This window comes from Heptranchias perlo, chromosome 13 (genome assembly GCF_035084215.1).
Source record: "Heptranchias perlo isolate sHepPer1 chromosome 13, sHepPer1.hap1, whole genome shotgun sequence".
Taxonomy (NCBI): Eukaryota; Metazoa; Chordata; class Chondrichthyes; order Hexanchiformes; family Hexanchidae; genus Heptranchias; species Heptranchias perlo.
The window spans coordinates 64576243-64600433 of record NC_090337.1 but is presented as its reverse complement, the minus strand read 5'-3'; the positions used below and the strand labels follow the sequence as shown (position 1 = coordinate 64600433).

The 24191-nt window shown below is 46.8% G+C and overlaps 1 protein-coding gene across 1 annotated transcript; it reads left to right on the top strand.

Annotated features, from left to right (window-relative positions):
• Positions 1-54: 54 nt before the first annotated feature.
• LOC137331658 (single-pass membrane and coiled-coil domain-containing protein 1-like) lies at positions 55-19727 on the top strand. The gene is made up of 3 exons (XM_067995600.1): positions 55-413; positions 9293-9442; positions 18970-19727. Exons 1-3 carry the CDS (start codon positions 280-282, stop codon positions 19415-19417), a joined length of 732 nt encoding a protein of 243 aa, XP_067851701.1. The 5' UTR covers positions 55-279; the 3' UTR covers positions 19418-19727.
• Positions 19728-24191: the final 4464 nt, after the last annotated feature.

Below are 24191 nucleotides of genomic sequence, written 5' to 3'. Positions count from 1 at the left end.
CTTCCTGAAATAATGTCCATCAAATTGCTACACTAACCACCTCCAGTTCAAAATTTTTGCACAGAATGTGGTTTGACGGTGAGTCGCAGTCACTGAACTGATCTCTGTGCCCAAGCTACCCTTTCTATTTTTTGCCATGGTTTAAAATAGATGCCATTGAGTCACTGGCTTGTGCCATGGTCAGCTCATCGCTAACACAGCTGTTTCATCCAGTCTGCTCACTGAATCGTCTGCGTGCTGCGACGCAGCAGTGTGGCTGAGGATCGGCTGGAGGTGAAGATGAAGAGAAGGGCCGTGAAATCAGAGAGGCGGGAGTTGAAGATGGAGAAACAGGAGCTGAAGAACGAGAGACGAGAGTTAAAGGCTTCCTCTGAGAAAGTGTCCATGGAGCTTCTCAGTCACAGGATTGGCAGGTAAGGTACAAGTTGTGACAGCTGCTTTGCCGGATGGGAGCGATGGGTTAAAATATGGCAAGTGTACTTTCTGTCTGGATGCCACTCTGTTCTCGCCTGGTGCTATTTCAACTGTGCGGCCTTTCCACGCAGCTGAGACTCCCGCTACAAGCAGGCAGGAGCCTCGTGAATTGAGGGCCTGTGGTTCAATCAGGACCCCGATGTGATTTTAACCGCGATAAACGGAAATCCCACCAATAGCCCGGCCTGCTCGGTAAAACCTAGCGGGAAAACCTGGAGTCAGCAGCCTGCGGGATTTGAAGAGTTCAGGAGCTGCAGGCACTCGGATCAGTCGCAAGTATGTGTTGCTGAGCTTGTTGGAGTCGGAGTGAGCTTTGACTTTGGAAATTGCTTATTTGTGATACTTCCTTGCCCCACCCCCCCTCAGCAGAGTTAGGAGAGGACGCCTCACCCTCCGGCGAGGCGTCCCCTGGACTGTCCCTGCCACCAGCACCTGCTCCTGCTCACCAGGTGCAGGTCTCTCGAACTCGTTACCTATCCCACCCGCGGTGGGAATCTCTGCGATGGTGCTTGGGAGGAGTGGAGCGCGTGACGGTGCTTCCTCAGGAGGGATGTCCTCCTGCGAGGTGTCCTCTTCAGGAGCTTCTTGAGGAGTTTGTTGCTGCTGAGAAGGACCTAGAGGAAAGAGACAAGAGTTAAGATGGCAACCAGAGGTTGGACATTTTCACGTGAATAGGTAGCCATATATCCAAGTTTGCCAATAACACAAAGTTTGGTGATAGTTAGTAGTATTGACGGGAGCATAGAATTACACAGAGACATTGATAGATTAAGTGAGTGGGCAAAACCGTGGCAGATGGATTTCAACACAGGCAAATGTGAGGTCATCCATTTTGGATCAAAAAAGGATCGATCCGAGTATTTTTTAAAGGGTGAAAAGCTAGAAACAGTGGAGGTCCAAAGAGATTTACGGTCCAAGTACACAGATCAATAAAATGTAATGCTCAGGTACAAAAACTAATCAAAATGGCTAATGGAATGTTAGCCTTTATAACTGGAAGGCTAGAATATAAAGGGGAGGAAGTTTTGCTGCAGCTAAAGAAAGCCCTAGTTAGACCACATCTGGATTACGATGTACAGTTCTGGGCACCGCATCTTAGAAATGATATATTGGCCTTGGAAGGAGTGCAGCACAGATTCACCAGAATGTTACCAGAGCTCCAAGGGTTAGAATATGAGGAGAAATTACATAAACTAGGCTTGTATTCCCTGGAATATAGACGGTTGTGGGGTGATTTGATTGAGGTTTTTAGGATTTTGAAAGGAATTGATAGGGTAGATAGAGAGAAACTTATTCTGCTGGTGGCGGAGTTTAGGTCAAGGGGACATAACCTTCTCCTGTCCCTATGTTCCTATGAAAGGCTTAACCATACTGGTTGAGGTTTTGAAGTTGGCTGAGGCTGTAATTGCTTGTGGTACATGAAAGGGTACAAGTGAAGAACATGTTCAACGGAGCTGCCAGCCTTGCTGCCTCCAATGCCGATCGCTCTGGGTGTCCCACTGATTTCCATCACCTCCTGCTCCAACTAGATATGGGCCACAATCTCGGCTGTTACTTCACCGGTCTTATTTCTCTCCCTCATGTTGAGTGCTGTCTTCTCTTGCAGAAGGATAAGGAGAGAGTTACAAGAAGGCAAGAGCACATGTGTGGGCCTTCTGCATGTAGTACATAAGCTGAGAGGGGAATGAAGCAAGATGCTAGGAAAATGGGGATGTCTTGAGTGGGAAGTAAGTAGCCTGAATGAATCGAGGAAGGAGTCGTGAGAGGAGGTGCAGCTTCAGCAATTGACAGCTGATGAGAAGAGCATGTCGTAAGTGGAATGAGTGAAGGCAACAAGCAAGAGGTGATTGTGTGTTAGGAGTGAGTATGAGAGGTGGTACAGTGTGCCCTTGTGATTGATGGTGAGGGTCATGATGCAGGGACGGTCATTGCTTTGAATGCTGAAGAAGGGAGGGGAGGGAATGCGACCAGTTGCGATACAAGAGATGGGGAAAGGAAAAGCTGTACTCATCTTTGATGATCTAGTGAAGCCATTGAACCTCTTTCTAGACTGAATCCGGCTCCTTGGGGTGATGCTCCTACTACTGACTTCCTTCGCCACCTCTAATCAGACTATTGGAGATGGTCATTGCCTGGCACCTGTGTGGCATGAATGTTACTTGCCACTTATCAGCCCAAGCCTAGATGTTGTCCAGGTCTTGCTGCATGCAGTCACGGATTGCTTCATTATCTGAGGGGTTGCGAATGGAACTGAACACTGTGCAATCATCAGCGAACATCCCCATTTCTGACTTTATAGGAACATAGGAACAGGAGTAGGCCATTCAGCCCCTCGTGCCTGCTCCGCCATTTGATAAGATCATGGCTGATCTGTGATCTAACTCCATATACCTGCCTTTGGCCCATATCCCTTAATACCTTTGGTTGCCAAAAAGCTATCTATCTCACATTTAAATTTAGCAATTGAGCTAGTATCAATTGCCATTTGCGGAAGAGAGTTCCAAACTTCTACCACCCATTGTGTGTAGAAATGTTTTCTAATCTCGCTCCTGAAAGGTCTGGCTCTAATTTTTAGACCGTGCCCCCTACTCCTAAAATCCCCAACCAGCGGAAATAGTTTCTCTCTATCCACCCTATCCGTTCCCCTTAATATCTTATAAACTTCGATCAGATCACCCCTTAACCTTCGAAACTCCAGAGAATACAACCCCAATTTGTGTAATCTCTCCTCGTAACTTAACCCTTGAAGTCCGGGTATCATTCTAGTAAACCTACGCTGCACTCCTCCAAGGCCAATATATCCTTCCGAAGGTGCGGTGCCCAGAACTGCTCACCGTACTCCAGGTGTGGTCTAACCAGGGTTTTGTATAGCTGCAGCATAACCTCTGCCCCCTTGTACTCTAGTCCTCTAGATATAAAGGCCAACATTCCATTTGCCTTCTTGATTATTTTCTGCACCTGTTCATGACACTTCAATGATCTATGTACCTGAACCCCTAAGTCCCTTTGGACATCCACTGTTTTTAACTTTTTACCATTTAGAAAGTACCTTGTTCTATCCTTTTTTGACCCAAAGTGGATGACCTCACATTTGTCTACATTGAATACCATTTGCCACAATTTTGCCCATTCACCTAATCTATCAATATCCCTTTGTAATTTTATGTTTTCATCTACACTGCTTACAATGCCACCAATCTTTGTGTCATCGGCAAACTTAGATATGAGACTTTCTATGCCTTCATCTAAGTCGTTAATAAATATTGTGAATAATTGAGGCCCCAAGACAGATCCCTGTGGGACTCCATTAGTCACATCCTGCCAATGTGAGTACCTATCCATTATCCCCACTCTCTGTCGCCTTTCGCTCAGCCAATTTCCTAACCAAGTCCGTACTTTTCCCTCGATTCCATGGGCTTCTAACTTAGCTAACAGTCTCTTATGTGGGACCTTATCAAATGCCTTCTGGAAGTCCATATAAATAACATCCATTGACATTCCCCTGTCCACTACTTTAGTCACCTCTTCAAAAAATTCAATCAGGTTTGTCAGGCACAACCTACCTTTCACAAATCCATGCTGGCTGTCCCTGATTAACTGAAAATTCTCTAGGTGTTCAGTCACCCTATCCTTAATTATAGACTCCAGCATTTTCCCCACAACAGATGTTAGGCTGATAGAGGGAAGGTCATTAATGAAGCAGCTGAAGATGGTTGGGCCTAGGATGCTGCCCTGAGGCACTCCTGCAGCGATGTCCTGGGGCTGAGATGATTGGACTCCAACAACCACTACCATCTTTCTTTGTGCTAGGTATGACTCCAGCACTGGAGAGTTTTCCCCCTGATTCCCATTGACTTCAATTTTACTAGGGCTCCTTGGTGCCACACTTGGTCAAATGCTGCCTTGATGTCAAGGGCAGTCACTCTCACCTCACCTCTGGAATTCAGCTCCTTTGTCCATGTTTGGATCAAGGCTATAATGAGGTCTGGAGCCAAGTGGTCCTGGTTGAACCGAAGCTGAGCATCAGTAAGCAGGTTATTGGTGAGTAAGTGTCGCTTGATAGCACTGTCAATGACTCCTTCAATCACTTTGCTGATGATAGGGAGTAGACTGATGGGGCAGTAATTGGCCAGGTTTTCGTGGACAGGACATACCTGGGCAATTTTCCACTTTGTCAGATAGATGCCAGTGTTGGAACAGCTTGACTAGAGGCACGGCTAGTTCTGGAACACAGATCTTCAGCACTACAGCCGAGATGTTGTCGGGACCCGTAGCCTTTTCTTGATATCACGTGGAGTGAATCGAATTGGCTGAAGACTGGCTTCTGTGATGATGGGGATATCGGGAGGAGACCAAGATGGATCATCCACTCGGCACTTCTGGCTGAAGATGGTTGCGAACGCTTCAGCCTTGTCTTTTGCACTCATGTGCTGGCCTCTGCCATCATTGAGGATGGGGATGTTCACGGAGCCTGCTCTCTCCTTTTAGTTGCTTAACTGTCCACCACCATTCGCGACTGGATGTGGCAGGACTGCAGAGCTTTGAGCTGATCCGTTGGTTGTGGAGTTGCTTAGCTCTGTCTATAGCATGTTGCTTCTGCTGTTTAGCATGCATGTAGTCCTGTGTTGTAGCTTCACCAGGTTGGCACCTCATTTTTAGGTACACCTGGTGCTGCTCCTGGCATACTCTTCTACACTCCTCGTCGAACCAGGGTTGATCATCTGGCTTGATGGTGATGGAGGAGTGAGGGATATGTAGGTCATAAGGTTACAGATTGTGGTGGAATACAATTCTGCTGCTGCTGATGGCCCACAGTGCCTCGTGGATGCCCAGTTTTCAGCTACGAGATCTGTTCTTAATCTATCTCACTTAGCACGGTGGTAGTGTCATACAACACGATGGATGGTGTCCTCAGTGTGAAGACGGGACTTCGTCCCCACAAGAACTGCATGGTGGTCACTCCTACCAATACTGTCATGGACAGACACATCTGCGATAGGTAGATTGGTGAGGATGAGGTGAAGATGGTTATTCCCTCGTGTTGGTTCTCTCACCACCTGCCGCAAGCTCAGTCTGGCAGCTATGTCCTTCAGGGCTCGGCCAGCTCGGTCAGTCGTGGTGCCACCGAGCTACTCTTGATGATGGACATTGATGTTCCCCCACCCAGAGTACATTCTGTGCCCTTGCTACCCTCAGTGCTTCCTCCAAATGGTGCTCAACATGGAGGAGGACTGATTCATCAACTGAGGGAGGGCGATAGGAGGTAATCAGCAGGAGGTTTCCTTGCCCATGTTTGACCTGAAGCCATGAGACTTCATGGGGTCCGGAGTTAATATTGAGGATTCCCAGGGTCACTCCGACTCAACTGTATTCCACTGTGCCCCCCACCTCTAGTGGGTCTGTCCTGCCGGTGGGACAGGACATACCTGGGGATGGTGATGGAGGAGTCTGAGACGTTGACTGAAAGGTATGATTCTGTGAGTATGACTATGTCAGGCTGTTGCTTGACTAGTCTGTGGGACAACTCTCCTAACTTTGGTAAAATCCCCAGATGTTAGTGAGGAGGACTTTGGAGAGTCGACTGGGCTGGGTGTACCTTTGTTGTGACTGAATCCGATACCTAGGTCGTTGAAAGTTGCTCCATCGGTTTTATTCTTGTTTTCCTTTTGTGTGGCAGTTTGATACAACTGAGTGGCTTGCTAGGCCATTTCAAAGGGAAATTTAAGAGTCAACCACACTGGTGTGGCTCTGGAGTCACATATAGACCAGACCGGGTAAGGACGGCAGGTTTCCCTCCTTGAAAGACATCAGTGAACCAGTTGGGTTTTTACGACAATCTGGCAACTTCATGGTCACTTTTAGTCCCAGTTATTCCCCCACCCATGATGGGACTTATACTCATTTACTGACTGAAGTTAGACCCAGTTACTCCCCCAACATGATGGGACTTGTACTCATCTACTGTCCTAGATGAGCCTGTGTGGTAAATACTGTCAGGTTAGTGAGGAGATGTCACAATCACGGAGTGATGTAATCACTGAATGAGATGGATACATTTCCAGCTAAAGGCTACTTCTTTTCTGACCAATCAGAGCATGCAAGAACTTTCGAATAGCTCCAATGACTGTTATGAGGCTGTTTCTTCTGAAGTCAAGTCATACAGAGATAGGATTCAGAGCTCTGACAGCAGGTGGATAATAATAATATAAATCATAAAACTGTAGTTTCCTGCCAGCAACAGACGAGAAACGTGGCAACCAACAGATCTACTGGGATAACATTATCAATAATTGGCTAGATCACTTGCCGTAACTAGCAGGTCTATTGGTATAACAATTGGAATAACTGGCTGGATCTACTGGGATACAATTGGAGTAATTGGCTGGATCACTGCAGTAATCAGCTAGATCTACTGGGATACAGTTGGAGTAATTGGTTAGATCACTGCAGTAATCAGCTAGATCAACTGGGATACAATTGGAGTAATTGGTTAGATCACTGCAATAATCAGCTAGATCCATTGGGATACAATTGGAGTAATTGGTTAGATCACTGCAGTAATCAGCCAAATCTTTTGGAATACTATTACACTAATTAGGGTGCAGTAGAGTAGTGGTTATGTTACTAGACTAGTAATCCAGAGACCTAAACTACTCATCCAGAGACTATGAGTTCAAATCCCACCATGGCATTTTGAGAATTTGAACTACATTTTTAACAGAAAGCTGGTATCAGTAAATGTGACCATGAAGCTGTTGGATTGTCGTAAAAGCCCAAGTGGTTCACTAATGCCCTTTAGGGAAGGAAACCTGCTGTTATTACCCGGTATGTGACCCCAGTGCCCACCAACGTGGTTAACTCTTAACTGCCCTCTGAAGTGTCCTTGCAAGCCACTCAATTCTATCAAACCACTACCAGCGGTTCAAGAAGAAGGGCCACCACCTTGTCAAAGGCAACTAAATAAATGCCAGCGACGCCCACATCCCGAGAATGAATTTTTATAAATTGGCTCGATCACTGCAGCAATGAACTTGATCTATTGGATTATCACTGCAGTAATTAGACGGATCCAGTGGCTCAATGAGAATGTACCGCAGGAGTCATTTAAGACTGCACTGAAATTCACTGTAGTAAGCAAATTCGGCCATTACAATAACCAGCTGGGATATCATTGGAATAATGACCTTGACCCATCCTTGGGGTTGTAATCAGCTGATCCTAATGGACTGTGACTGTTGGGTCAGTGTGATGGGCAGTGTCCACTGTGGAAGTGACAGACTTTAAAGGGTCCATAGTGTCCCGTAAACAACAGGTGCAGGTGGGGCAGATTATGGACTAGGGAAAATGGCGGCGGCCTGAGTCCGCTGGATCTCCGCCCCTTTTGCACCTGACACTCGTTTCTGCTGGGCCACAGGGCAGGTGGAGGAAACAGATGAGTCTTCATTATAATATTCAAATGATGTGGAATAACACCTCCCACATCTTTTTGCAGCTCAGTCCATGCTACTTCCAAATCATACCCATATCAATGGGCATCCATGGTTGTTAGGCACCGAGCTGTATTTTGAGCTTAAAGGGCCCAGTAAGACGATTCATTCAACAGGTCTGAGGCCATTGATTGTTTTGCTTCATTTTGTCCTTAGGTTCTCACCAGCCTTTGTGCCGATTCTTGTAGATTTGTTTTTTTTGCTCCCAGTAAAATTGCTGGCACCAATGGGTTTCCAAATGGGAATCTTTCTATTGGATGTGTTCAGAAGAGGAGGACCAATGGATGGATGTCAGGCAGGTGAGGGTGCAGGAAGTGTTCTGCTCAAACCCACGATATACCTGCACACCGACATCTGCAGACTGAGGTGAACATACCTCACTTTGAATAGTGCCTGTGGAGGCTCCAGCTCTCAAAAGATAGGAGGTGACAGCAGGCCTGATGGCACAGATACATGCAAAGGATTAACTAACCATTGTGCTGGATGCCTCTTGGATGCACCCCAAACACATCATGCCATGCTTTACGTGGCACTGCATGAAAGAAGGTATGTCAGTGTGATCACCAGTCAGCAAAGCCTCATTGGCTATACCTGCCAAGATGCCACCAACCATGTTTACACCTACTTGGCAATGACTGTGGGTAACTGTCTTCAAAGGTTCTGGGTCAGCAGAGAGTCAGATGTAGTGCTGTTCCAGCTGCAGTAAAGACACCTACTGCTGACATGCACCATAGGGCTGGCACAGCCACTAACAGTGCTGGCCAGTTGTAGCCTCAAGTCTGATCTCCACCTCCTTCCAACGATGCTGCAATACAGACTAAGGGGGATGGTGCCCTGGGGTGCCAGAGAGGACCACCCTCCTTGCAGCCACCTCATGCAACACTACCTCCACTTAAGCAGCCATCAAACAGGGGGTCAGGTGCTGGTCTTCTCCATCGCTTGCCTGGAGATTCCTTTCCCTTCATTTCTGCCTGTCATGTCTTAATGTCCTGCCCCTTGGCAAAGGCTGCCAATGAGTTGAAATGCAGAATTTTTCTCCCCCTATTGTGTAACTTCCCTTTAATTGTCCCTGTCCCTTTAAAGTTCACTTACACACAATTTTTCACTGTCATCACTAATGTGACCCCAGCACCTGCCCAAATTTGCACCTGGGTCTGTGAATAAACATGGAAATGGGCTGTCCCTCGAAATCTGGATGTTGTTGGCACTTTGCCATTCTGGCCGGACTGGCACCAGTTCTTAACCACAGGTTTTCACTGGTTTAATGGTGAATGTACGACTGAGAATTCTGTGCACTTTCAAAACTGCAGTTCCTTTGCATTAACTTCTAGGTTGGAGAAGAGAATAGAAGAATTGAGAGCTGAATACCAGGAACTGCACCAGAATGCAAAGAATCTCATTCAAAGGTTTGAACCCCTCTGTGCGAACATTGCGAAGCAAGCTGGACAGGATGAGATGTGGTCATCGCTCCTGGAAGACAGGTGATGTGCGGCTAGGCAAAGCTGTGTAAGGACTGTGTGACTCTGCGGGATGTAAAGATTCCACTCCATTTGAACCTGACTTTAAATTCAGGTTGGGAGGAAGGTGGGGGGGGGGGGGGGGGGGGGCTGTGAGGTGAAGTTCTGCCCACCCCCTATGACAAGGGGACAAGTTGGGCAGAGTTCTCAAGCTTCCCTGGGAAATTCTTCCCTTTAACAGGTTGATTCCCGGTGTGAGACCCTTTGGAGCCTTACTAAGGCCCCAAACCTTGACCTGAACAAAATAATCCATCCTGTTGGAGCCAAAGACTTCTTAAAAAAGAACATTTTTGTCTTTGGCCCACTTGGACCTCTGGCGGATTCCGCTCTGCCTTGGCAGGGCGGATCAGCTTGGGCTGGGGAGGCTGCCACAAATGCACCCTTGCAGGCACCGGAGGACAACTCAGGCCATGCACGTGACCCTATTCCCGGAATCTGGACTGGGGCCTCTGGCCTTGAGGGGAGGGGGAGTTCCGCTCCACTGCACTTATGGCATCAGAGGAGGGCCCAAGGAATTTCCAGACTAGTGTTTCATTCCTAAAGAAGCCATGTATATTACTATGCAAGGATAATAGATGTGTGTTTGTAGCATATAGCATATCTTTTTGATATATATTAATGACCTGGACTTGGGTATACAGGGTATAATTTCAAAGTTTGCAGATGATACGAAACTCGGAAATGTAGTAAACAATGTGGAGGATAGTAACAGACTTCAGGAGAACAAAGACAGACTGGTGAAATGGGCAGACACATGGCAGATGAAATTTAACACAGAGAAATGTGAAGTAATGCATTTTGTAGGAAGAATGAGGAGAGGCAATATAAACTATATGGTACAATTTTAAAGGGAGTGCAGGAACAGAAAGACCTGGGGGTGTATATACACAAATCTTTGAAGATGGCAGGACAAGTTGATAAGGCTGTTAAAAAAGCATATGGGATCCTGGGCTTTATTAATAGAGGCATAGAGTACAAAAGCAAGGAAGTTATGCTAAACCTTTATAAAACACCTTTATAACTGAGGTTAGGCCTCAGCTGGAGTATTGTGTCCAATTCTGGGCACCACACTTTAGAAAAGATGTCAAGGCCTTTGGGAGAATGCAGAAGAGATTTTCTAGAAATAGTACCAGGAATGAAGGACTTCAGTTATGTGGAGAGACTGGAGAAGCTGGGATTGTTCTCCTTAGAACAGAAATGGTTAAGGGGAGATTTGATAGAGGTGTTCAAAATCATGAACGGTTTTAATAGAGTAAATAAGGAGAAACTGTGGCAGAAGGGTCGGTAATCAGAGGACACAGATTTAAGGTGATTGGCAAAAGAGCCAGAAGCAACATGAGGAAACATTTTTTTACACAGCGAGTTGTTGTGATCTGGAATGCACTGCCTGAAAGGGTGGTGGAAGCAGATTCAATAGTAACTTTCAAAAGGGAATTGGATAAATACTTGAAAGGAAAAAATTTACTGCTCTATGGGGAAAAAGCAGGGGAATGGGACTAATTGGATAGCTCTTTCAAAGAGCCGGAACAGGCACGATGGGCCGAATGGCTCCTCCAGTGCTGTACCTACTATGATATATTACTGGGCTCTTACCTATCTATTTACAGCATACATTACAGGGCTAGTAACTAAGGCCCCAAAATTCCTGGCTTGGGAGAAGGCGCAAGTCCCATTTCCACCCAGACTATGGGCTGGACCTGGTTCCTCTGGGATTCCACCCTGTTTAGACTGAATCTTTAAATTCCAGTCGGGAAGAGAGAGCCGTTTGTGGATCTTCTGCCAATCTCCTCCATACGTCAAAGGGGAGTGTTCCGGGGTTTTCTCGGAGGTCCCCAGGAAATTCCTCCCTTTATGCCCTTGAAAGGTCTCAGCAGAACTCATACCAGTTCAGATCAGACATGAGTCAGTTTGAGGCCTTCCGAAGGTTCCAATCATTTGCTAGACTAAGATAATTGATCTCATAGGAATTCCCTTCTCTAGTGTTGGAATGGCCCCAGTAGGAGCCAAAAACATATATAAAAGAAAACATATTTTTTCTTCAGCCCATTTGGGCCTCATGGTGACTTCAGGCAGAACAGAAAGAAGATCAGCCATGATCTGATTGAAGGGATTGTGGATGCTTTGGTAATAATTTTCCAAAATTCTCTGGACTCGGCAAAGGTCCCGGCAGATTGGAAAACTGCTAATGTAACACCGTTATTTAAAAAGGGTAGGTGGGTAAAATTTTGGAGTCTATTATTAAGGAGACAGTAGCGGAACATTTGGATAAACATAATTTAATAGGACAAAGTCAGCATGGCTTTACGAAGGGGAAGTCATGTCTGACAAATTTGCTTGAGTTCTTTGAGGATATAACGTAAAGAGTGGATAAAGGGGAACCAGTGGACGTAGTGTATTTGGACTTCCAGAAGGCATTCGACAAGGTGCCACATAAAAGATTATTGCTCAAGATAAAGAATCACTGGATTGGGGGTAATATTCTGGCATGGGTGGAGGATTGGTTATCTAACAGGAAGCAGAGAGTTGGGATAAATGGTACATTCTCGGACTGGCAACCAGCAGCCAGTGGTGTTCCGCAGGGGTCGGTGCTGGGTCCCCAACTCTTTACAATCTATATTAACGATTTAGAGGAGGGGACTGAGTGTAACATATCAAAGTTTGCAGATGATACAAAGATGGGAGGGAAAGTAGAGAGTGAGGAGGACATAAAAAACCTACAAGGGGATATAGACAGGCTGGGTGAGTGGGCGGAGATTTGGCAGATGCAATACAATGTTGGAAAATGTGAGGTTATGCACTTTGGCAGGAAAAATCGGAGAGCAAGTTATTATCTCAATGGCGAGAAACTGGAAAGTACTGCAGTACAAAGGGATCTGGGGGTCCTAGTGCAAGAAAATCAAAAGGTTAGTTTGCAGGTGCAGCAGGTGATCAAGAAGGCCAACGGAATGTTGGCTTTTATTGCTCGGGGGATAGAATATAAAAACAGGGAGGTATTGCTGCAGTTATATAAGGTATTAGTGAGACCGCACCTGGAATGCTGCGTACAGTTTTGGTGTCCATACTTAAGAAAAGACATACTTGCTCTCGAGGCAGTACAAAGAAGGTTCACTCGGTTAATCCCGGGGATGAGGGGGCGGACATATGAGGAGAGGTTGAGTAGATTGGGACTCTACTCATTGGAGTTCAGAAGAATGAGAGGCGATCTTATTGAAACATATAAGATTGTGAAGGGGCTTGATCGGGTGGATGCGGTCAGGATGTTCCCAAGGATGGGTGAAACTAGAACGAGGGGGCATAATCTTAGGATAAGGGGCTGCTCTTTCAAAACTGAGATGAGGAGAAACTTCTTCACTCAGAGGGTGGTGGGTCTGTGGAATTTGCTGCCCCAGGAAGCTGTGGAAGCTACATCATTGAATAAATTTAAAACAGAAATAGACAGTTTCCTAGAAGTAAAGGGAATTAGGGGTTACGGGGAGTGGGCAGGAAATTGGACATGATTTTAGATTTGAGGTTAGGACCAGATCAGCCATGATCTTATTGAATGGCGGAGCAGGCTCGAGGGGCCGATTGGCCTACTCCTGCTCCTATTTCTTATGTTCTTATGTTCTTATGAATGGCGGAGCAGGCTCGGGGGCCGTATGGCCTAGTCCTGCTATTATTTCTTATGTTCTTACACCACTGCACCACAAAAGGGTGGATCAGGTCAGGCCAGGACAGGCACCTCTGACCTGCACCGACTATGCTGATGACCCCATCTCCAAGGTTACAGGATAGGGTCTCTGGCTTGGGGCTAGGGCATGCAAGGATTGCATTCTGCTGCACTTACACCGAGGGAGCAGGCTCCCAGGAATTTCTGGGTATATGTGTACATATATATCAGTTCTTGATTATCTTGCACAATTTTAAAAACTTTTTCATTGGCTGCTAGATGCTACAAGATTTGGAAAAGGTTTCATTCCCAGTTCTTTAAGACTTGTTACCACTGTTTAACTGATACCATATAGGACTTCCATTGCAGTCCTAAGAAAGGCTCAGTCTCTAGTGACGAGTTAAATTTCAAGATTAATTGAACATATACATGATCACGAGCAAGCAAATGTGCCTATTATACTCACCAGTGGGATACCCATCAGGGATCAAGAGCATCACCAATCCAAGCCAAATCTTGGTCAGAATTATCCCCCCCCTCCAAAGATACATTGCATTATACATTTATACTTTAACTATAACACGCCTACTTTTGGTCACAGGATATGATGTAACCCGAGCACCATGTGCTATTCCTTTGTCTGAATCTGACTTAAACCTGTTCCGTCCAGTCTTGCAGAATATCACAAGACTGGTTTTCAGTGTGTAACTGTTCGCAGTTATGAGGCTCCAGCTCTTATCTCTAGCAGATAATTCCAGTTCTCAAGGTTGCTGCATCCTGCTTTCTACTTGAGCTCATTTCAATCCTTTTCCAACAGGCCTGGGCTTGTCTGCACAGATCAATACTTTAACCCTTTCATTAGCAAAGTCGTGTGATATATTCATCGATGAGGAAAAACTTTTTTACGGAGCGAGTGGTTAGGATCTGGAATGCACTGCCGGGGGGGGTGGTGGAGGCGGATTCAGTCATGGCTTTCAACAGGGAATTGGATAAGTACCTGAAAGGAAAAAATTTGCAGGGCTACAGGGAAAGAGCGGGGGAGTGGGACTAGCTGGATTGCTTTTGCACAGAGCCAGCACGGACTCGATGGGCCGAATGGCCTCCTTCCGTGCTGTAACCTTTCTATGATTCTAAGTTAAGCACTTCACTTATCTATAAGTATCTTTAGCCAGTACTACAGTTAATTACATCTGTCCCAGTTGCTTATGGTTCAGTTATATTTATTCCTGCTGAAGCAGCCTGTTCTGTATATTCAGCAGAATTTAGTTAGTCTCTCTTGCTGGTCTGTATATACTCTTTCTCTCTCTATGCAGTCACTGTAGCTCCTTATACTAACTAACCCATGATGCTTTTTACTTATGCCTAGCTGTTGACCTATTATATTACACGCTATCCTACAGCCATGAGCTGCCAGTCCAGCTAAAGGCCCAAGATAGTTTACTATGTTAGCCTTTATTCAGGTCTCTCTGTCCCTGTTGACCTTGCTGTTGAACCCTCCCACTTTGTTTTCACCTATGCCACGAAATAAATCTACCCCAGAATGAAATATTCTGATGTAGCACAGGGATTAGGATTAAGTTTGGGGTTAGGGTTAGAGTTGGACTGAAAGTTAGAGTTGGGATAATAGCTAGGGTTTGGTTTATGATTTGAATTGAGGGTTAGAGTTGGTCTAGGAGTTAGGGTGAAGGTGAGGACAAGGGTTAGGATTAGCGTTAGATTTAGGGTTGCCAACCCTCCAGATTACCCTGGAGTCTCCAGGAATTAAAGATTCATTCCCAGGACACTGCCGCGAGCAACACGGGAGAAAAATCAGGGGGCAATAAAAAAGTATGTTTTAAAAAAAATTTCTTTGAACACTTTTGATTACTGGTTATAAAAATATTGGACATGGGGAAGAAAGGCTGTTTGACCGACGGTCAAGAATCATCCAATCGGGTAATGAAGAGTCTATTCACTTTCCAATTGGCCGTGAGAAGGCGGTGCACAGCGAGAATGGACACGTTGGGCAACCAATGGCAGGAGTGTGGGGGCAGGGCGTCGGGCTGCAGGAAGTCATGTGATGACACATCCCGGAATATGTCCAACCAGAGTTGGCAACCCTAGGATTAGGAGATCGCTGAGAAACTCCGACCTTAAACGGATGTGGCGTTTGGTGAGGAGGGGTGAGTCAGGAGTGCTGTTGCATTGAAATTCTGAATTCCATCACAATGGTTCATTTGTGACTGTAAGATTTTATTTACCCTAAAGGAGTAGGCCAGATAATACTGATGTCTGGCAGGGGTAGATCTCGAATCCATGCTCCCTCCTTTGACAATAAAAGTACAGGACACCTGCTCCAGGAAGTGGTGCAGAGGAGGGAAGTGAATAAACTGTGGGGAGAACAGGTTGGCAGCAGGTGGCAGCAGCCATTAAGGAGGTCAGCAGAGTGCAAAGGACTTGGCTGCAGTGACACGAGAAATTCAGTGACCCCACCAGGAGGGAAAGTTGGGCAGTCGCATAAACCTAATGATTATACTATGACACAACTGAAAGCAGCATTATATGGTACATCCACTAAATGTGTATCTTCACCTTCCCCACATGGGTGCTCATCACAGCCCCCTGCTCACTCAGCATTGAGACCCTTCAATATCTCTCTTTTTTTAATGCATAGCAATGACCAAGACAACCCATTGTCAGCACCTTCCAAAAGCATCACCTGAATGAACCTTTCACCCTTCCATAGGAAACCCCTTAAAATCTGAGAGTGGAATGGAGTGGGGGGGGGTCTCACTTGGTGTATATAGACATTGACAGCTAAACAATGGCTGGAGAAGGCTCCACACAGGAGCCAGATGGCTGCAACAGAGGCGGGGAGGCGGCAGGATCAGTTCATGGGATCACCCAATCCAAAGAGCAAACAGCAATCTGCTCGTCCAGTGTTGCTGCCTGCAAAGGTATTCATGTCTCTGCAGGTATGGCAGATGAACCAAGAGTGGGGCCCTCCAAAGTCCACACACCAACCAAGCATCACATGTCACATCACACCCTTGTGATTTGGCAAGCACCAGCCCAGGTCGATCCACCCCAGAGGATCTAGATCATGAGTTTGAAGGTAGCACTATAGATGCACAAGTGAGCAAGGGCAGGTGATGGAGGAGGCAGAGGGGTCTCTTGTCGGAGGGTGATGCCACCTCCTTTTGTAGCTACTGGCAACAGGGGTCCAGATCTTTGGGGGGGGGGCAGCGTTTAAATGATGGCTGCTTTCAGAGCATGAAAGATTGTTGGAGTCATTTCTGACATGGTGGCAACTGTGGAGGAGTCCACCAGCTGCACGTGCGGGGTCCTTCTGCAAGGCATCAAGAGCTTTGGAGTAAGTGTCAGGAAGCTGCCAGGGAAGGAGGCCAAGCCCGTCTGCCACACACTCTTCCCCCCTCAAAGATAAACTGCTGGCCATCACGGACAGGGGAAGAATCATGGCCATGGTGACTGGCAACGCTGGAGGAGATGTCACACAGGGTTTCTTCACACCGTATCCTCTTTTTCCATTATTACTTCTAACTCACCGTACACACTCTTCATGACAAACTGCAAATGCTTTCAGCAGCTACTTCTCTCTCTCCGCTCTCCCTTCACACCACAAGCTGACCCTTGGTGCTGAAGATGTGGAAGCCCCTGTGCCAGTGCAGGAAAAGGAGGCCAGCCTTCCTGAAGTTGAACCATGACTCAATCTCACAAGCACCAACTTAGATACTGGCACCACAGGGACTTTAGAGGCAATGTTAGAGGAGGATCCTCTCGGCCCAGAGCTGCTCGAAGTCGTCCACTGCGGCCATCTGAAGCATCCTCAATGGAAGCTGAGCAGCCTCCCACCTCCCAAGCTGTAGCTACTGGGGAAACATTTCATAGAGCACCAGGATAGATAAACGAGCACACAAGACAGGCATTAAGGGCTTTCCCAAGAGTGATTCATAATTATTTTTTTAATGAAGACATATACTGTGACAATATTTGTTTGATAAATTTGTTTTTTAATCCTGATTTGGTGTCAGTGTTTATCTTTCTAATGAAGCGATGGTAAGGCCATTAAGGCTGGACTGAAGGATAGCAATGGGATGGTGGTAGTAAGGATGGTGGTGATAAGGGCTGTGAGACTGTTGGTGTATAAGGGGTGGGAGGGATGGTTTAGGTGAAGCACTCTTCACTGAGCTGCTCTCTCAGACCTCTGGCACTGGCAGTCAATGCTGCTCCTGTCCCTCCTCCTGCTTCTCGTTTTCATACTGGACTTCTTACTGCCCAGTTGTTGGTAAGGGCAGGTCCCTCATGATGGCAAAGTTAAGCAGCAGACGACCACAAATCTGGATACCCGCTCAGGGGTTCACTGCAAAACTCCTCAGGAATGGTCCAGGTAGCGGAAGCGTTGTTTGGGCAGGCTGACTGTCTGCTCGATCACGTTTCATGTGTTGGCAAGGCTCTGGTTGTAGGCCTGCTCTGCAGCTGTGCCCGGGTTCCTGACAGGACTCATGAGCAATGTCTGGAGGCGATAGCCATTGTCACCTAGTAGGTGGCCCGGTTAGAACTAAGGTGGCACGGAGGACTGGTACAGGATGAAAGAGTCGTGACTGCTGCCAGGATACCGGGCACAGACGTGCAGGACGGTCGCAAACCAGCTGTATGTCAAGGGAGTGGAATCCTTGTCGATTGATAAAGATGCCAAGCTGGCGATAGGGAGCGCTTAAGGCAACGTGGGTGCAGTCTATGAGACCTTGCACCATGGGGAAAACTGCCATGCGGGTGAAGCCTAGTGCTCTCTTGTCCTGCTTCGCTTTGTCCATGGGGAAAGTGATGTAGCTGTTCCTCCTGGTGTTGAGAGCCTCGGTGACCTCCCTGGTACAGCGGTGGACTGCAAACTGTGAGATATTGCTGATGTCATCTGTTTCAGCCTGAAAGGAGCGCATGGCATAAAAGTAAGGGCCACTTTGACCTTGACGGCCACAGGCAGTGCTGTCCAGGCCCTGGTGCGAGGCTCGAGTTGTGGCTGCAGCAGGTGACATAGCTCGGTGACAGCCTCCTTGGTGAAGCAAAGTCACCTCAGTCATTGCTCCTCAGTGAAGTTAATGTAGGAGAAGTGCTCCATGAATATCCGCTGTGGGTGTGGCCTCCTGCGCTGAGCCCCCCCTCCCCCTCCATTGCAGCAGCTGCTCCTGTTCTCTCCTGTCTACCTTGCTGCTCCCCCTCATCCTCCAGTCCCGAAGGCAGCCCTACCAGACCACCCATGACTGCAGTGAAACTACCAATGAGGCAGCAAAATCTTGCTCTCTTTAGACAAAGTGAACTTTCTAGAGTGATAAAACACACCAAGAAACAGCCAGAAGTTAACCAGCAACCTGAAATAACAAACCAACAACGTGCCCGTTTACGCCACGTGTTGCTGGGCGAGTCCGGCGTGTGTCGAGTCAAGAGCAGGGGCAGACCAAAATCGCAAATGAGTACCGTAAGAAGCGCAGGACTTAATTTAAATAACCTGTTCACCTTTTGACATAGTTGCAACGGGTGCTCCTGACGCCAGTGGAGGTGCCTACACCAATATGGCGGGCGGTGCACTTCCGTCTAGTAATGAGTGTCCCTGCCCGCCATCTTGGAGGCTTAGGAGGCCGGTTAGCACCCAAAAAACGGGCGCTGCGCGATCAAATTTCTAGGCCCATGTGTTTAATTTTCCTTGAGCTAGACTTGAACCTGGGTCTCCAAAGGTGAGGGTCAGTACTTTTAACCCAGTTTTCAGTCTATTTAACAGTGTTGGTGTTCTAAACTCCTTGATATCCACCGGTACACAGCTTACTCTTCTTTGTTCTGCACCTAATAGGTTCACACTTGTGGAAGTCAACTTATTCTTCAGTTATGTTGTTGACATGCTTCAGTCTTTGCATTCTCGTGTGTTGGAGAAACAGCCAGGTTTTGCCAGCATTCTGCCCACTCTGTCTTCTATCCTGAGAAGGAAAATTTGGGATACGGAGCTTGAGGCCACGTGGACGAGTGTGCTCCCGGAGTTCGGTCTGAGCGACTCCGATGTAAAGGCTCTCTGCGCATTCTTTGTGACTCACTGCAATGAGGCTGAGTATTACCCACCCCTGGAAAGAAAGAGGTACAATCAGAACGTCCAAGAGGTGTTAAACAGAGCCGTGTCCAGCCGCATTCTACAGCACTGTCTCCTCCATATTGTGCAGTTGGCAGAGAAGGAAAGTGGTATGGTGGCAACTGAGCAACAAAGTGCTACTACAGCAAACACACAGAGGGAGTCTGGACCAAAGTGAAGATCAGGGTACATGCACAACTCAAACCTCCCTGTTATGGGATTGGCTTCATTGTTCCACATTGTAATATCAAGCTTTGCTTTGTGTTAATAAAATCAAGTCACTGATTCTTTGCAAAATAGGCAAGATTGGCCTGTATAAGATATAAAAGTGAAACTCCCTCTGGAATCTCATAACCAGGATTGGGAAGCTAATCGTGTTATTTTGTTTGCTTTGTACCGTAGATTAATCTAATCTAAGGATTCTCTGCGCTTCAGACTTATGAATCCAGTTTTGATTTCAAGTGAGGCAGTAAAAATCTGGTATTTAATCTTTCTTTCTCTCGCTTTCTCTCTGGTTCAGGGCAGATTCGCCACACTATTGTCAAAAGCAAAATACTGCAGATGCTGGAAATCTGAAAGAAAAACAGAAAATGCTGGAAATACTGAGCAAGTCAGGCAGCATCTGTGGAAAAAGAAAGAGTTAATGTTTCAGGTCAATGACACTACTGTGTTGGATAAGCCCTCCCCCTTTTCTAAATTCTTGCAGGCCTCGGTTGTAACACAAATGAAAGTGCTTATCGAAAGCAGAAGGCAAGCTGATTATTCACGGGTACTCAGCACCAATCACACGCTGTGCTGACACCCGTTTAGATAGACCACACCTGACATAGATTTATACACTGCACATTTTCAGGTGAGTCTCAGCAGGCTCAACTTTATTACAGAAATAAAAATACTGCAGATGCTAGAAGTCTGAAGCAAAAACAGAAAATGCTGGCAATGCTCACCAGGTCAGGCAGCTTTTGTTGAGAGACCATGAAATGTTTTAGGTACAGGACCCCTCAGAACTGGAAGGTATTACAGATGAACATTTGGGACTCTTGGTTGTGAATGCAAAAGTGCCTGTCTATTCCCCTGACTATGGAATCCTTTGTTACTACTGTGTTTCTGTACTTCACTTGCCTTTTTTTGGCAACCCCTTACTCTGTAGTGCTGTGGGTTTTCTGCTGGAATTCCTCCTCCAAGTTGTTGTCATATCACTGGTATTGGGTATTGAATGTCTTGTTTGTCAATTCAGCACGGTTGAGGGAGATCTTTGAAGAGCTCCTGTCTACTCTCCTCACCCTATTTCCCTTCTTCACTAACTCACTCTGCCTGTGGGGTGAACACCTCCTGGAATGTACATTTGTGGAAGCCTTCAGCCTCCCAAATGTGATGAAATGTCACCAGCTGCACCTAAAACTCAGAAAGAAACAAGCTTTGAGTGCAAGAGATTGGAGAGACTTGCTGCAAATGTGGTTATCTCAGACACATGAAGCATCCAGGACCCCTCTCATAGCACAGGTACTCCACAATGCAGGCTGCAGCAGTCCCTATACTGGTTTAACTTATTAAATAAAGAATGAACTTGCATTTATAGACTATTTCACAACTTCAGGACATCCCAAAGCACTTTATAGCCAATGAATCACAGTTGGAAACGCGGCAGCCAATTTGCACAGAAGGTCCCACAAACAGCGATGAAATAAATGACCAGATTATCTGTTTTAGGTGTTGGTTGAGGGATAAATGTTGGCCAGGACATTGGGGAGAACTCACCTCCTTTTCTTTGAACAGTGGTACAGGATCTTTAACGTCCACCTGAGAGGACAGAGGGGGCCTCAGTTTAAAATCTTATCTGAAAGACGGCACCTCTGACAGTGCACCATTCCCTCAGTATGAGTCTAGATTTTGTGCTCAAGTCTCTAGAATGGGGCTTGAACCCACAACCCTCTGACTCAAAGGGAGAGCTCCCACTGAACCATGGCTGACACCAGTAGAGAGTGAATATTATATATAAGAGCCACAGTGGAGTTCTTTCAAAATGATAGATTTCCTGTTTAACGCAGCAACATGTAAATGGGTCTAACAGGTTAGGATCGAGCATAATAGGGATCAGCAAATTGCTGGAATTATCGGAGATGCACGACATGATGCTTCTGAGTGATCCGCAGCATATGACCTGGTGAAATACTTACATTTCTTGTGTTTTGACAAAAAACTTTTACCTACATCCTTAATTATCCAGCACTCTGAGTCAGGGAAGGGGAAGAGTTAAAAAGTTATGGTGAGTCATGCAATTGAAGGCTCCCTGGACTAGAAACATTAAAGGTGCTTATTACAGCTGGATGAAGTCAACTAAGAACAACAAAATCCTCATATGTCCTTCCAGAAGCTAGACTCAACATGATCCAGAAGCAAAATGGTCTGAGTTGGGAAAGAAGGTGCTGGTTTGGATGCTGACAAGTGTAGTGGAAAGAACTAATTTTGGTGCAGTGTGTCCCAACTACCCAAGATCATGCTGCATCTTTTGCCTTGCAAACCATGCTCTAAGAAGTCATTTATTTTTAAAATTCTCTACATTGTAATGTGCTCAATAGATTACTCTTGAAAGCAAATTCATGACACAATAAATTGCTCATGAACTTCGCGCCAATAGACCTAAACAGCTGAGCTGTTAATTTGCTTCAGTTCCGTGGTCTGCCTGCAGCCTGACACATCCCCTGAACTCATTGTGCAGCAGAGATTAAATTGGAGCACCAGTTTGCCTCTGTACACCAGTGCTATGGGCTCACAGGCCTGCCAGTTTGTGCTGTTTGTGGACTGGTCCTAAAATAACTTTCCTGGCTTCTCGCGGAATTCTTCCTAGAAAGCATAGTGACTCGCCTCCTGCATTATGTGCAGAAGAATTAGCTTAAACGTCCACTCCCTCCACCACCGATGTACTGTGGCTTCAGTGTATCATCTCTATAGGATGCACTGCAGCAGCTTCTTCAGCAGCATCTCCCAAATTCGTGACCATCAATACTGAGAAGGGCAAGGGCAAGGGCAGCAGTTGCAGGGGAACGCCATCATTTCCAAGACATACAACATCCTGACTTGAACATATATCGCCATTCCTTCGTCGTCGCTGAGTCTTCACTGCACAGGACCTCCAACCAACGCTATACACCAGATACATCGACGACATTTTCTTCCTATGGACCCACGGCGAAGAATCACTGACGAGACTACACGATAACATCAACAAGTTCCATCCCACCATCAAACTCACCATGGACTACTCCTCAGAATCGGTTTCTTTCTTGGACACACAAATCTCCATCAAAGACGGGCACCTCAGCACCTCACTCTACCGCAAGCCCACGGGCAACTACACGATGCTCCACTTTTCCAGCTTCCACCCTAACCACGTCAAAGAGGCCATCCCCTATGGACAGGCCCTGCGAATACACAGGATCTGCTCAGACGAGGAGGAACGCGATGGACACCTACAGACGCTGAAAGACGCCCTCGTAAGAACGGGATATGACGCTCGACTTGTCGATCGGCAGTTCCGACGGGCCACAGCGAAGAATCGCATAGACCTCCTCAGAAGACAATCACGGGACGCAACCAACAGAGTACCCTTCGTCGTCCAGTACTTCCCCGGAGCGGAGAAACTATGCCATGTTCTCCGCAGCCTTCAACATGTCATCGATGACGACGAATACCTCGCTAAGGCCATCCCCATGCCTCCACTACTCGCCTTCAAACAGCCACCCAACCTCAAACAGACTATCGTTCGCAGCAAATTACCCAGCTTTCAGGAGAACAGCGTCCACGACACCACACAACCCTGCCACGGCAACCTCTGCAAGACATGCCAGATCATCGACACAGATACCACCATCACATGAGAGGACACCACCCACCAGGTACGTGGTTCATACTCCTGTGACTCGGCCAACATTGTCTAACTCATACGTTGCAGGAAAGGATACCCCAGAGCATGGTACATTGGCGAGACCATGCAGACACTGCGACAACGGATGAACGGACACCGCGCAACAATCGCCAGACAGGAGGGTTCCCTCCCAGTCGGGGAACACTTTAGCAGTCAAGGACATTCAGCCACCGATCTTTGGGTAAGCATTCTCCAAGGCGGCCTTCGAGACACACGACAACGCAAAATCGGCGAGCAGAAATTGATAGCCAAGTTCCGCACCCATGAGGACGGCCTCAACCAGGATCTTGGGTTCATGTCACGCTACACGTAAACCCACCAGCAGAAAAAAAAGTTATCTGTTTTTAATACAACTGGAAATTCTCTCTCTGCCTTTCGGGTCTCTTTCTCTGTGTAATTTGACCCAATGTGTATTCAGTATACTGGGACCTACTGTTTTCTGTGGCTAACCTGTCTGAACACCAACGACACCTTTGATTGGTGTGATGGTGTCCCAGCCTAATATAAGATATGCGATTTGAGAACCTCTCTTTCACTCACTCACCTGACGAAGGAGATAATCTCCGAAAGCTTGTGATTTTCAAATAAAACTGTTGGACTATAACCTGGTGTTGTAAGATTCCTCAAAATCCTGGAACTCCCGACCTAACAGCACTATGGGAGTGCCTTCACCTCACGGACTGCAGCGGTTCAAGAAGGACCACACCACCTTCTGGAGCTCCACTAGGGATGGGTACTAAATGCAGGCCTTGCCAGCTACGCCCACATCTCGAGATTGAATGAAAGAAAGAAGCCTCTCACTATGCTTTATGGGGCAAATTCAGGCAGGAGCGCTATTTTAGGAGCCAACAGCACAAACGGGCCCTAAAATATCTGACATCTGCTCAAAAAGCAGAAAGTTGGCAACTATTCCATTTTGAGCAAAGATAATTTTCGAGTCGGTTGGTTTGGAGACCATTTAAAAAAACGTCGATGAACGGCTGCACGTTCGGAGCGCGCAGCCGCACTGCGAGTGGTTGCTGGAGGG